Source organism: Bos grunniens, chromosome 29 (assembly GCF_055505025.1).
Source record: "Bos grunniens cultivar Pamir isolate PY7600 chromosome 29, Bosgru_T2T1.0, whole genome shotgun sequence".
NCBI lineage: Eukaryota > Metazoa > Chordata > Mammalia > Artiodactyla > Bovidae > Bos > Bos grunniens.
In genome coordinates this window covers 18,640,374-18,655,404 of record NC_141193.1, presented here as the reverse complement: position 1 = coordinate 18,655,404, position 15,031 = coordinate 18,640,374, and the positions used below count along the sequence as shown (strand labels likewise).

At 37.3% G+C, this 15,031-nt stretch overlaps 1 protein-coding gene across 9 annotated transcripts in view; it reads right to left on the bottom strand.

Moving 5' to 3' along the window:
- ARHGAP32 (Rho GTPase activating protein 32) overlaps positions 1–15,031 on the bottom strand; it is a 205,043-nt gene that overhangs the window by 129,628 nt on the left and 60,384 nt on the right. For 2 of the 9 annotated variants that reach the window (XM_086383676.1, XM_086383677.1), the window contains exon 1: positions 1,828–11,068. The exons of 6 other annotated variants lie outside the window; for them this stretch is intronic. In XM_086383676.1, the coding sequence (XP_086239802.1) occupies positions 1,828–2,063 (236 nt within the window). In that variant the 5' untranslated portion in view covers positions 2,064–11,068. Of the gene's footprint in view, positions 1–1,827; positions 11,069–11,300; positions 11,513–15,031 lie in introns of those variants that run through there. One more of the 9 variants, XM_086383681.1, reaches the window with a different exon arrangement.

Sequence of the window (15,031 nt, the reverse complement as noted above, 5' to 3'; positions counted from 1 at the left end):
GGTTTCCTAGAACCACCTAGCTCAGTTTCTTGGGGATGAAAATGTGGTCCCATGGTCCTAAGGAGAAGAAAAACTCAGGCCTACACAGATGAACTGTCAAAAGAAAACCCCAGACAGCCTCCTGTTGCCTCGCAAGTAAATGGAGGATCTTGGAACCAAGTCCATCATAACAAGGACCAGGCTGCCTCCTCCTCTGACAAACAGGATGAAATAACTTCCATGATTTTAACACTAGGCCAAACAGTTCTCACACAAATAAATACCTTATTCCCACTGACTGTTTATGACACACGGAGCATATTTAAAACTATGGAATATGTGATATGAAACATCAGCACACCTTGGGAGAGAAGTAGCTTAGGCCAGTAAGTGAGGCTAAAATAAAAACTATAGAGAGAATGAGAAAGTTGACGCAAAAAAGACTTTCACATGCTAATAAAATGTTCATTTTCATACTTGCATACTTTGAACACTGTGAATTATTCTTTAAAATTTAAAACATACTTCCTATTCATTTTAACCCACACTAAATTTGTTAATCAGTGGTTATCAAGAGTTCCTAACATTCAATGTGATATATGTGAAGTGTTAGTCATCTCTCAGTCATGTCCGACTTTGGCAACCTCATAGACTATAGCCCACCAGGCTCCTCAGTCCATGGAATTCTCCAGCCTATAATACTGAAGTGGGTAGCCATTCCCTTCTCCAGAGGATCTACCCAAGGTCAAAACCCAGATCTCCTGCATTAAAGGCAAATTCTTTACAGAATGAGCCACCAGGGAAGCCCCAATATTCAATCTCATCTGTCATTTAACCTAGACTTTAAAAGTAAAATCTGTGAATAAAGAAATCCTTTGAGAAAGGAAAAACTCTTTTTCGAACACTAAAGACAAGATCTGATGAAAATAATGATCCGGTCTCCTACCCAACTACCCATAGATAAAATTGTAAAAGGTGTTTTAATCGCCCATGTGGGTGGCAGTGATAATATGTAGTATAAACTTCTTCAAGGTTTTTTTTTATTATCTCCAAAAGAATTTATCTGTTACACCTGTTGAAAAGAAAAGCCAGAATAAGGCCTCCTAAAATCTGTAACAGCACAACAAAATTAATGCACAAATGATACTGTGTGTGCAAGGGGGGTGAGACCTCTTTCTTCACTAACGCACTGAACTTGGAGAGCTGCTTAATCAAGTGGCCTTCCCAAACACTTCATTTATGAAGATACAATTAGAGATCAAACCAAGAGAGATTTGCTGGGGCAGGTGGGAGGAGGAGAACTATAAGGCGAGTGAAATATAAGGTCAGAGGCTTTGATCCATGAAATAATTAATCTGGACATAATTAAAATGTTTCATACACATGAATAAGGGAGAAAAAGCAACCACACACACACACACACACACACACACAGGAACATATTCCAAGAAAAAAGAGAAAGAAAAATCTCTTAGATTCAGAACTAAGTCACTTCTGTTAGGTACAAATCAGATACAGGAACGGGTAATAGTTCATTATGAGTCTCCACCTGAAATTCCTGAAATGCTACTACAAAACCTGTCTAACACCTTCTCTTCCTGGTGTTCTAACAAGTCATTTAAAATGCCTTTTACAAGCTCAGGGCAAGTTGTGGAATGAAGAATGCTATATACACAACTAGAAACCCATCCTCTTCAGCTCCAAATCTTCCCCCAGAGAAAAAGAAATCTTACTGAAAAGAGGTTAAAACAAAGAGGATGGGAGGGTTGGGGAGCACAGATGAGGGAGGTGGAGAGAGGGACAAAGGTGAGACAGAGAGAAAGAACGGACTGTGAATTCCGTATTTACCTGAAATGCTCTTCCCCTTCTCCCTCTTCACTGCCAGTCACCTGGGTTATAACTTCCGAATCCAACCAGAACACGCTGTCATCACCCGATGTGCTACTCTCACTTTCGGTCTCCATCGTGTATTTTGGAAGTTTAAACCTCAAGGCATGGGCAAAAGCACAGCAGTGTCCAGGCTGTTCAGCGATACTGATGTACACACAGGTATGCGGCTGGGGCGCCAGTAATAACGTGATCATGCGGGGCCACAGGCTGTTACGTGCAAGGTTAATTACAGCTGAGGCAAAGACAGGAAGTCCCACGAAGCACCCTCAATGTGTCAGACTGCTACACCTGGGACTCCAGACCCCTCCCACTGCTTTAGGCTACGTGACCTACATAACCAAACACACAACCCAAATGAAGGTGAGTTTCCCCAATTCCTATTCATTTAATAATTCTCTCTTCTCAAGCTTTCTAGCTATTAAGTTGACTTTTCTTACCTATATCCTTTTTCTACCTCAGACTTTATTATTTTTAAATTTTTAATAGATATAGTAGACCTGAAAAGGACTGTGAACCAATCCAACATAATTAAAATTTATACAATTTCACACAACAGTAGGATACAAATTCTGTTCACGTTCCCCTTAAGTTGAAGTACAGGGATTTACAATGTCATGTTAGTTTCAGGTGTATGCACAGTGATTCAGTTATACGTATGTGTGTGAGTGTGTGTGTCTGTGTATTCTTTTTCAAACTCTTTTCCCTTACAGGCTATTACAAAATCATGGAGAATAGTTCCCTGTGCTATACACTAGGTGTTTGTTGGTTATCTATTTTATATAGTAGGGTGTATATGTTAATCTCAACCTCCTAATTTATCCCTCCCCCTGTTTTTCTCCTTTGGTAACTATAAATTTGTTTTCTAAGTCTGTGAGTCTACTTCAATTTTGTAAATAAGCCCATTTGTATTTCTTTTTTTAGATATAAGCAGTATCATACGACATTTGTCTCTAACTTCCTTCACTCAGTATGATCATCTCTAGCTCCATCCATGTTGCTGCAAATGGCATGACTGCTTTTAACTTAAGCTGAGTAATATTTCATTATATATGGGCACCACATCTTCTTTATCCATTCATCAGTCAATGGACATGATTGCTTCCATGTCTTGGCTACTGTAAATAGTGCTATGAACACTGGGGTGCATGTATCTTTTTTAATTACAGTTTTCTCCAGATATATGCCCAGGAGTGGCACTACAGGATCATATGGAAACTCTACTTGTAGTCTTTTAAGGAACTTCCATACTGTTCTCCATAATAGCTGTACCAATTTACAATCCCACCAACCAGGAAGAGGATTCTTTTTTCTCCACACCCTTTCCAGCATTTATTATTTGTAGACTTTTTGATGATGGCCATTCTGACCAGAGTAAAGTGATACCTACCTCATTATACTTTTGATTTCCATTTCTCTAATAATTAATTAGTGATGTCAGGCATTTTTTCACAAGCCTGTTGGCCATCTACACGTCTTCTTTGCAGAAATGTCTAGTTAGGTCTTCTGCCCATTTTTTGATTGGGTTTTTTTTTTTTAAATATTGAGCTGTATGAGCTACTTGTGTATTTTATAAATTAATCCTTTGTCAGTTGTATCATTTGCAAATATTTTCTCCCATTCTGTAGGTTGTCTTTTCATTTTGTTTACGATTTCCTCCACAAGAGGAGAAAACAAGAATATCAGAGACGTATAGTTTCCCTCCATAAAGGAGATAAAAACATACAATGGAGAAAAGACAGCCTCTTCAATAGGTAGTGCTGGTAAAACATTCTCTAACACAGTATACAAAAATAAGCTCAAAATGGATTAAGGACCTAAATGTAAGACTGGACACTATAAAACCTTTTAATAAAACACTTTCTGATATCTTTTAAAATTCACCTCCTAGAGTAATGGAAACAAAACAAACAAAAAAACAAATGTGACCTAATTAAACTTCTAAATTTAATTTAGATTCTAAACTAAATTAATTTAATGTATTTAATAAATTAATTATTAATTAATAATTATTAATTAATTTAATTCTGAATTAAAGTTCTATCTTAAGTTCTACTTAAGAAAGGTAAACATAAAATTAGAAAGGGCTCTGGACCCAGCACAAGGAGAGGCACAGTTACAGATCTCAGAGTTAAGGAGGATCACAATATATAGAGAAGATAAGCAAGGTCTAGGGACTTGCCCATCTTCATGCCTTCTAATATTACACCCATCTTTCCTTCCCCTCAATAATAACTGCCATATACACCTTTGCTCAGGTATCCAAAGAGGGACAGAACAGCCAGGCCTATCCATGGCTTTTTAAAGGAAAAAAAAGAAAGCAAGTATCATAAATTAAAAGATGCTGACAATTACAGAAATAGAAGCATGCAACATTCTTACACATAACTTAAAATGCAGACACATAGAGAAGCAGTAAAATGACTCACTGGGACATGAGTGAAACCAGCAACAGCACAACTGCTACTTAAAAAACAGCCATGGTGGTACCAACCACCCAGGTATGGGTGTCTGCCTTTTACCTACAAGCCTGGTTTTGCACTAAATCTGACCAGATAAAACTTTAAAAGGCATCTACTGGGATACCTTTGAACTTTCATATTTGAAAATACAGGAAATGAACCATCCAGCTGACTTTGTTTATAATGTACCTTTCCTTTCCACAAAATTACAATTTATATATGTGTTACTATTTTAATTTTGTTGCTCCAAAAACTATATAGTTTTAATCTACTGACCATGTTGGTCATTCAAAAGAGACAGTGAGGAGACGGAATTAAATTTAACCCCTTCCTCATTTCATCCACTGAAATAAATTTCCAATGGATCAAAGATTTAAATGTAAAGATAAAACCATAAAAGAAAATCATGGGAAATCCTTTGATTACGTCACTGTGAGGAAGTCCTTTCTAAATATAACTTTAAGAAGCCTTGAAATCACAGAAGACTGATACATTTTACTACATACAAATTTAAAAATCTTCCCTAACCAAAAAAAAAAGTCTTTAATTATGAATAAAGTCAAATGTAATTAAGTAAAAATATGTGGAACATATCACAAAGGGTTAATTTCTTTTACATATATATATATATATATATATAAGGTGGCTATAAATCTTTAAAATCCAACAACCCAAAAGATAAACAGGCAAAAAGCATAAACAGAATAATAACAGAAAGACATGAAAGAATCATAAAAACATAATAAAACTTATTTACTTCACTCAATAAAAATGAAAAAAAAAAACACAATAAGATGCTTTTTTAATCTATCAGGCAAAGATTTTTTAAAGTTTTAACAAGCTGTTTGGAAGAAGTTGTGGGAAAATGAATATACACTGTTGGTGGGAATATATACTGGTATAACCTCTGTGCAGGGCAATTTGGCAAAATATCATGTGGTTTCATAGATCCTATTTATCTTTCCCTCTAATCATTTATTTTACTCTTTCACTCTCATGGTTCATTTACCTCCCTTCCTCAAGCGCTTTCAAACATGAAAAAGTATACTGTAAGCGGCATTTGCACACAGAATATCGTGGGCAGTCTGGCTAATGTGACAGCATCAGTTAGTCTCCTCTTCTAGTCCTGCTGTTACATCATATTCCCACCTCTCCACCCAGCATCCCCGCTGCAGGGAGAGCCTCCTCTCCTCCCAAGCTGACTTAAGCACAAGCAGTGGTTCAAGACTTGTTTTCACAGTTCTGACTGTGCTATCAGAAGCTTTTTAAAAAAAAAAAATGTGCTTAAATTCAGAATCAACATGTGGTTGTTCTTCTTTGTTCTCTTCTCTGATAGCTTAGAAGTATCTAGCAAAAATCCAAGATAGAGGCAGGAAAGAAACCAAGCAGAGTGGGACCCGTGGCCACCAGAGGTTGAGAGGGCCATTCTTACAGACCATAGCGGAGATTTAACCCTTTTTCCTGATTGGTTTAAAAATCTGACCAGACTCCACTCCCATCGCAAGCTTTTCAGCGCACAAGTCCCTGACCTAAATCCCCAAAGTCGCTATCAGTACTTTAAGAACCAGCTGATTCTTCATCTTCTACCGACCAACAGGCAAAGAAGTTGCGGGAAAGAGAAGCTCCCAATTCCTGCAGGAAGGGGAAAACCATTCTTCGCAACAGTTTAAGAATCCCAAAGTAGAATGCATTTTTTTTCCAAGAGAAAAACAACTTAAAGATATAAATCCATTAAAATGTAGAATGAATACATAGAAGAATGATTGATAACAGATGACATTTGAACATTTTATATGGTACTTTTTACATTAGAGGAAAATCTTCAGTCCCTGAAAATATCTTAGAAGGATTCTTGTTCCATTTTTCTAATACAATTCTTTGATACACATGTATACACTACAGTCAGACACACACTTCACATTTAGATTACATAATTTTCTGAAGAGCCATGTGGTGTATCTATTGTAGAGTCATAGCTGTGAAGCATTCTGTAGACAAGCTTTGTCTAATTGGCTAGAAAATGGAACATTTCATGTTAGAGAAGATTTTGCTTAGGAGAAACATGTATTTGGAGAGAGCACTAACTCTGAACTGTTCAAAAGAACTAAATGAAATTTCCAAAAAAAAAATGGCTACCTGAATATGTCATCACAAAAATATATTCATGAAAAAAAAAGAGTTTCATTTCAAAAAGCTGATTATAAAACCTAGGGGGAAAAAACAGTTTTCAATAGAACTGGAAGTATCAATATTTTGAAGTCAGACAGAGACTCAAACTCAACCATGCTGTTTACAAATCGTGTGGTTTGGGGCAAGTAACTTAAATTGAGTCTCAGTTTGGTGATCTCTAAAAGAGTAATAACAACCCTGTAAGGTTAATGTATGTATTAGAAATAATGCATGTAATATAATTATCATATTGCGCAGTATAGATAAGACCCGGCCCAGAAATGACAGCCATCATTTTCATCATCGTCACTGAAGCCATAAAATGTTTTTGTCACTGTGATTATACAAACACTGAAGAGTAAGATATCTCAATCTGCAAACGTTTGGTTTAACTCGGTAATTTTTACCATTATTTAAAAGAGAGTAGTAATTTAACAAGTAAAAGGAAACCAAACTCAACTAAATTAAGAGGTTTTTTCTAATTACCTGAATCCCTTTTCTGAATGTGAAGAATGCAAAATAAAAAATCAGAACTAAAAGCTCATATTATTCCCTTATGCATTACAAAGTAAGTGCATATAAAATTAGATCTTAAGTCAATTCAGCATGATACTTTCAATCTTCTTAATAAGTGATATTAGGTGGAAATTTCACAAGTATATGAATAAGTTCTCTCAAAACTCAAGTGCAATGGTCTATCGTTTTAAATTAAGTTCTACATCTTTATCCAAATAAGCAAAGATTAAAGGCATACTTTCTGGTATTCAAGTTTTAAATATATACATATATAAAATGTTCATTATAAATGCAGAAAATTACTTTCAATAAATATAATCTCAGGCTACACTTTCACTGAATCACTACCTACCATCAGTTATTACACATTCTAGAATCATCTCATATAAATAATATTGGTTGAAGAAAAATACTTCAACGCGACAGGCTACTTTACTGGACTCCTCCAATGCAATTTTTAACCACTGTATTTGTTTGTAATCAGTAACTACAAAAAAATTTTTTAAATATGATTCCATTATAAGAAAAATCATATTTTCAATACACACACATATAGAAAAAAAGCTTGGCAATCTACACAACAAAAGACTGTGGGCAATTCTTACTTTCATCTTTAAATTTATCCACAATTTTCAGTTTTTAGTTTTAAATAAGTTAACTTCAGGAATTAAAAGATCTACTCTAGTTTCTTCTCTTGAATAGCTGAAGGCTAAGTTTCCATCTCAACATACCATATATATCAATGAATATAATGAAAAGATATAATGATAAAAACGACATTTGATGCCGTCTCAAGCAGTATTTGCAAAATAATAAAGCTGTCTTTAAGTGTCAATTCACAATCTTCAAGTTATATCACTATGCCTTTGCTGTGATAAGGAGAAACTGAACTAACTTGATGTTAGCTGAAACTCCAATACTTTGGCCACCTGATGTGAAGAGCTGACTCATTTGAAAAGACCCTGATGATGCTAAAGCTGAAACGCCAGTACTTTGGCCACCTCATGCGAAGAGTTGACTCATTGGAAAAGACTCTGATGCTGGGAGGGATTGGGGGCAGGAGGAAAAGGGGACGACAGAGGATGAGATGGCTGGATGGCATCACCGACTTGATGGACATGCGTTTGAGAGAACTCCGGGAGTTCGTAATGGACAGGGAGGCCTGACGTGCTGCAGTCCATGGGGTCGCAAAGAGTTGGACACGACTGAGCAACTGAACTGAACTGAACTGATGTTTACTTGGTGAAATGATACACAATTCATTAAGCTACCATTTTACTATTACAAGTAGCACTGAAGTGAAACACACAAAGCAACTGAAAACAGTACTGATTTTGAGTCTATGGTTTCCATTTTAGAAATAATGTTGGATTTTTTTTTAATTTAATGAAGACCAGATAACTCAAATTCCTTCGGTGCCACTTATTACCTGTATGAATATGGGCAATTTACTTCAGATCTCTGAAGCTCAATTTCCTCATCTGAACAGAATAAACATGCCCAATCATACTGCAATCAAAGTGATTAGATGAAACAGTATATAAAAGTACCCATGGAACACAACATTTGTCAATAAAAGATGCTTTTAAAATGTTTTATGAATCGAGGTTTAGGATCTAGAAGAAAATCCTAAACTCCTTAGAAGAGGAAACAAAATTTTCATAAGGGCTTGTTTAAAATTACTAAAATATCATTATCTCACTTGAAGAAATATCACAAATACCCAATCAGTGCACAAACCCTTTTTTTTTAAACACGGTTTGTTTGAATCAGGAAGTTCACACATGATATTTTAGCTAATACTTTAGTTAATAATCTCGAGATTTAAGGATTTCCTCTCCTCCTTTGTGTTACATATCTGTTGAAGAAATCAGGTCCTGTATGATCTCTAGCATTCCAGGCCTTGCTGATTCTATCTCTCCCAGTAGTGTTGTTCTACCAGTTTTTTGAGCTTTTATTTCCTTTATAGGCATTAATTCCTAAAGGCTATATTGACTGCTTTAGTCTCATGTTTTCTGCCTTATCTACCAGCCTTCTAAAATAAACAGTAATCAAATAGACAGCAAAGTTGTAAAATGATAGAAAATGCTAAGACAAGAGTAAGCTAAGTGCCACAGATAATATATTCTTGCATGACTTCACCAGGCATAGTAGAGTAGCTCTCCAAGGTACAGCACATTAAAAGGCTTCAAGTGTTGTTTAACTTCTAACCTAGAAGGGCTCTTGCAATCTCTGCTATCAACTATGACATTCCACGTCCCTCCTACACAACCTGCCTAGGACAATGCTAATACCTGCACACATCTGAACAGTCTATGACTAATACCAAGATGTCTGCCACCAATTAGTTCCTACTATTTTAGAAGGCAGCATAAAAGCTGTGTGAACTATAAAATATTCTTAGAAGGACAGAAACATTAAAATCACTCCTATCTGAGCATGAAAAAGGAACAACTGATATTCTGGAATAAATTACCAATTACGTGAAAAGAGATGAAATGCAGGACTATCACATTCTAGTATATTAAGCCTAGTTCACCAGCTCTTAAACAATTGATATTAATTGGTTAGCAGGAATCAAGAGATCAAAGAAATATGTATAAGGCTGCAAAGCTGAAAAAATATGGACTCATGATAATACAGAGGAATAAACATTTAATAAACCTTCATGAGCTTGGAAATCCAACATGTTAGTAGCAAGTAGCATAGATTTGCCAAGGAGAACTAGACAATCTCCTCTCTACCCCCTTCCCCCACAAGAAAACACTGTTAACTATTTGGCCAGTGTTTCAGAATCTCCAAGTCAAAGAACTACTACAACAGTGAAAGATTCTACAAATAGCAAGCATATCCACAAACTCACAAGGCATCCTAAGTGAACAAGTGGAAAAGACAATTCAGGATGCACTGACTTTTCTGCCAGCATCTAATAACACGCCAGTGATTAGCACCCATTCTGTCGTGTTCCACTACAAAATACAAAGAAGATACCATACCAGCAAAACAAAAACATAACCTTAGATCACTAAAGTGATTTACTATTTTCAAAGCACTCTGACATATTTCAAAGTGAATGACACTTTAGTAAAAGAAACTAAACTAAGCGAAGGGTAGGAATTTTACATTTGAAGTAACAAGATTTTAGAAAACTATAAACTTCTAAGAAAAAGCACTGAGAACTGAATTCATTATCATCTCAGTAACTGCGTAGCCTAACATTAAATAGCTTAATAATACAAACAGGTGCAACGCCGGGAATAAATAAACGAGACACGATGGTCATCCACAGCATTGTTTTCCAAGGAAAAACTGAGGCTATTTCTGCAAGAGCAGCTTCAAAACAGAGATCCTCAGTCCTTTTCTCTGCCCCAAAACAGTTCATGGATCTGCACACACTCATTAGGAACAATGACTCATAACCTACTTAGAGATCTGTTTTGATGAACAACCATCCGAAAAGCAAATTATCTTTGAGAGTGTCAAGCTTGTTGAGCATTCAAACCTTAAGGTGAAAATTATTTTAATTAGAACTTAATTTACTTGAAATCAGCAGTGCAAAAAAAAAAAAAATTTGTAAGAGGGATGGGGCGGGAGGAAGAGCTGGATGAAATGAAGTCTCTGATCAGCTAGGGCAATATGAGGGCAAAAAGGAGGAGGGCAAAAAGTAAATGTCTTAACTTCTTAAAGATTAACCTGAAATAGATGAAAATAATCAACCAGAAAAACTGGGGATATCAGTCAGGGTACTAAGACTCTTCCTCGAAATATTCAGCAAATGATGCCAAAGTGACAGAAGGCTCAACTGCGTAGACACAGGCTGTAAACTGATACGGGGGTAATTCTTATGCTGCTGTTGACGTTTTTTCTTAGGCTATCTTCTCAAAATTAAGAACATTCATTCACCTGAATGAGTATCTGCTGCAAATGTCTATAACATGATAGTAAAGAAAAATTTGGCCAGTGGCTACTTACAGCTTAAAAGAGTGAAGGGCCAGAGAAACATTTGTGACAGGAACTGAAAATAAATACTAGCAACTTACACAAACTTCAGAGATCCCAGTACTTTTGAAGTTAGAAGTAATCTGAAGGTCTACTCTGAAGTTACCTAGGAAACTTAACTTCAGAAATGCATGTTTCCTTCTTCTACCTTACAACTGGATGGTAAATTTTCACATAGCATCTCATACTAATTCTAGTCACATGCTGTGATCAAAACATTGTCTCTGAATTACACATGAGGAAACTGAGGCTTTCCCCAAAGTTACACAATTTGTAAGTGGTACTAACCTCTTAGGTTCATTGTGAAGGAAATTTTCAAATTACTTCCCAGTCCAAGCATTCTTCTTTCTGCTTTCCCATAGCACTTACAGAAACACTTTCAAAATACTTTTAAAAATACAAAAGAAACAGGCGTAAAGAGGGAGAATGATCTAACTAAGGAACACGAGGGTGGAAGGAGCCTGAACTCTTGCCCCAAAACGGGCACCAAGTATGATCTTCCTGCTCCAACAGGTTTCTGCAACATGAATTGGTTCACATGAGGCTGATAAGTCGGGCAATGTGTCACTATGACTCAGACTGTACGTAACAATTTTTCCCACGTATCATGTCTTCAGCCAGGCATGTCCAGTTTAACACCAAGTTTACTACCCGGGGGAGTGTGGTGGCAAAATTCGGGGGTCGGCACACTGTACGTGATGCCGACTCTGGCCACTGTGCTGCTGGGTCAATTTGGCCGCAGCCGGTGTCCCGGGCTTTTTGCATGGTGCTTCCTCCATTTGATGCACACCTCCTCTGTGTCTGTGATTCCGCACTCTCAGCCCCTCATTCTGCTACTCGCTCTATCAGGCATCCATTACTCTTCTTTAAAGGTAAAATCCTAAATTTACTGTATTACTTCTTCACTAACTCACGATTTGACATATCTTTTAAACTGTCCTCTGTTATTAGAATCGTTATTGCTTTTATTAGTGCTCTGGGTAGAAAGCTGTAGAGATTTTGAATGATTTGTGCAATCCTATTTTTTACCTTTTATTTTCAGTACAAGGTTTGTAAAAATCACAAGGTTTTTTCAAAAATGCATATATCACATTACTGCAAAAACAACTGAATAAAAAGTAATGTTTTAAAACCAGTATCAATATTTACTACATACTCCATTTCAGCCCTTCTGAGTTTTACTATGAAAAAAAGATGCTACCATCAGAACTACTGGACACCCAACACAACAGAACAGCTCTTCATTCCCTACACATCTCAAGGCCCTTCTCAGAAGCCAAAAGCAGGTGCTCCTCAGAGAGTATGTAAGAGAATCACAAGAACATGCACCCCTGGGCATCAGAACCAGATGAGTAGCTTAAAAAAGACAGGTTTTCCCCACCCCCCATATGACCTACTGGATTTCTAGAGACCTGATTCTAGAATCTGCACTTGAAGTTCTTCAGCTGATTCTATTTATCTGACTGCCCAGCTATGTAATGATCAGGTGGTCACATAGGAAAGCAATAAGAACAAAAATTAAGGCCCCAAAATGATTTGCTTTTACTGTCTGAAATGATCGATAATACAAGTGAATGAATCAGCATTCCTAAATGAAGAGTATAAAAACCATTTTACTCCTGTAACTCAGAATTTATCAATTTAAATATGGAAGAGCTGTTCACAAGATGTAAGTGGTTAATAAGAGGCTTGAATGAGTGAGACAGTAACATAACTATCAACTACACCCTCTAACTAGTTACCACCTCTCAATGTGGAGAAATGGAAGGAAAAGCGTGGTGTTTGTAATATATGACAAGGAGGAAGTTGTCACTTCTTGGCTCAGAGTTCTGACAACTTGAAAGAAGAAAATGCATCATCTTCTTTGGCCTTTTTTATTTTGGAGTTCTTCGATCTATTTGAGGCAATTGCTTCATGGCAAATAGGTGGGGAAACAATTGAAACAGTGACAGACTTTATTTTGGGAGGCTCAAAAATCACTGCAGATGGTGACTGCAGCCATGAAATTAAAAGACGCCTGCTCCTGGGAAGAAAAGCTATGACCAACCTTGACAGCAGATTAAAAAGCAGAGACATTACTTTGCCAACAAAGGTCCGTCGAGTCAAAGCTATGATTTTTCCAGTAGTCACGTGTGGATTGAGAGTTGGACTGTAAAGAAAGCTGAGTGCCAAAGAACTGATGCTTTGAACTGTGGTGTTAGAGAAGACTCTTGAGAGTACCTTGGGCTGTAAGGAGATCAAACCAGTCAATCCTAAAGGAAATCAGTCCTGAATATTCATTGGAAAGACTGATGCTGAAGCTGAAGCTCCAATACTTTGGCCACCTGATGCGAAGAGTTCACTCATTGGAAAAGACCCTGATGCTGGGAAAGACTGAAGGCAGGAGGAGAAGGGGACAACAGAGGATGAGATGGTTGGATAGCATCACGGACTCGATGGACATGAGTTTAAGCAAGCTCTGGGAGTTGGTGATGGACAGGGAAGCCTGGGGTGCTGCAGTCCATGGGGTCGAAAAGAATTAAGACACGACTGAACTGAACTCAACTGATTCTCTTTAAGGCTGCTGCTACTGCTGCTAAATCACTTCAGTCGTGTCTCACTCTGTCTGACCCCATAGACGGCAGCCCACCAGGCTCCCCCGTCCCTGGGATTCTCCAGACAAGAACACTGGAGTGGGTTGCCATTTCCTTCTCCAATGCATGAAAGTGAAAAGTGAAAGTGAAGTCATTCAGTCGTGTCCGACTTTTAGCGACCCCATGGACTGCAGCCTACCAGGCTCCTCTGTCCATAGGATTTTCATTAAGGCTATACCAATACTAATCATTATTAACCATGCTGCTTAATAAGCCTCAACAGAATACACACCATTTCTGGTGTGTTAAATAGTATTTCTTATTTAAATGCTTTATAAATCTACCACAGTGGTGGCACCTAACAGCTACTACTAGGCATAAGGCAGTACAACCAGAAACATTTCAGATGGCAATTAGAGCAAAGTATCTTACACCCAATGTTCTAGGAAACTTAAAGGCAGGTTATGTACTTAAGCAACTGTACTTGAATATTTGTGACTCAGGGCTTCCTCTGCGGCTCAGCAGTAAAGGATCTGCCCACCAGTGTAGGAGATTGAGGTTCGATCCCTGGATAGGGAAGATCTCCTGGAGAAGGGAATGGCAACCCACTCCAGTATTCTTGCTTGGGAAATCCCATGGACAGAGGAGACTGGCGGGCTACAGTCCATGGGGTCACCAAAGAGTTGGTCATGACTTAGCAACTGAACAACAACATTTGTGATCAAGGATACTTACAGGAAAGCCACAAAGTTTTAGTTTGGGGGCTAAAATACTGGTCACTTTACATAGAAAGAAACCTTATTTGGACTACCAAACATGATTGATTTGAATCTCAAATTATACTTTAATCTGGCCTTTACTGAGTTGTCCCCAAAATACGTGCGTGTATGTGTATCTTATTTATTCTCCAAACCACACCAAAGGCTTATATTTCATAACAGTACCTTTCAATTAAAATATAGTATAAGGAATCAATGAGTTTTCATTTGTCTAAGCCTCAAATGTTCTGATTCGTTTTGGAAGTGCTGCTATTTGAAATTTAAATGATGTAAATTGAGATACAGGGTAATCAAGAGATGTCCCCAAGGCACAGCACGCTGTGAAGCTCAATGAAACTCCCATTTCATTGAAAATGGACAAAATGACTGCTTCAGTTACACCAGGAAAATACCCCAGGAGGTATTTTTATCTGACACGAAGGATGTGGTTTAAACCTATAGCAGCTAAATTTTAATCTTCCATTTGTCAGAACTCCTTGCCAAAGGCAAATGACAGAATGTAATAACGTACTGAAATTTCCTGCAATTGGCAGCAGGGAACAGTAACGGAGAAAAATGATGGATGTGAGAGTCTGAGACATCACAGCACCCAGTAACCCACATTAAGTAAGGTACTGCAGGATATGCCAAAAAGAGTGTGCCTAGCTCAGCTGCATTAAGAATTCTG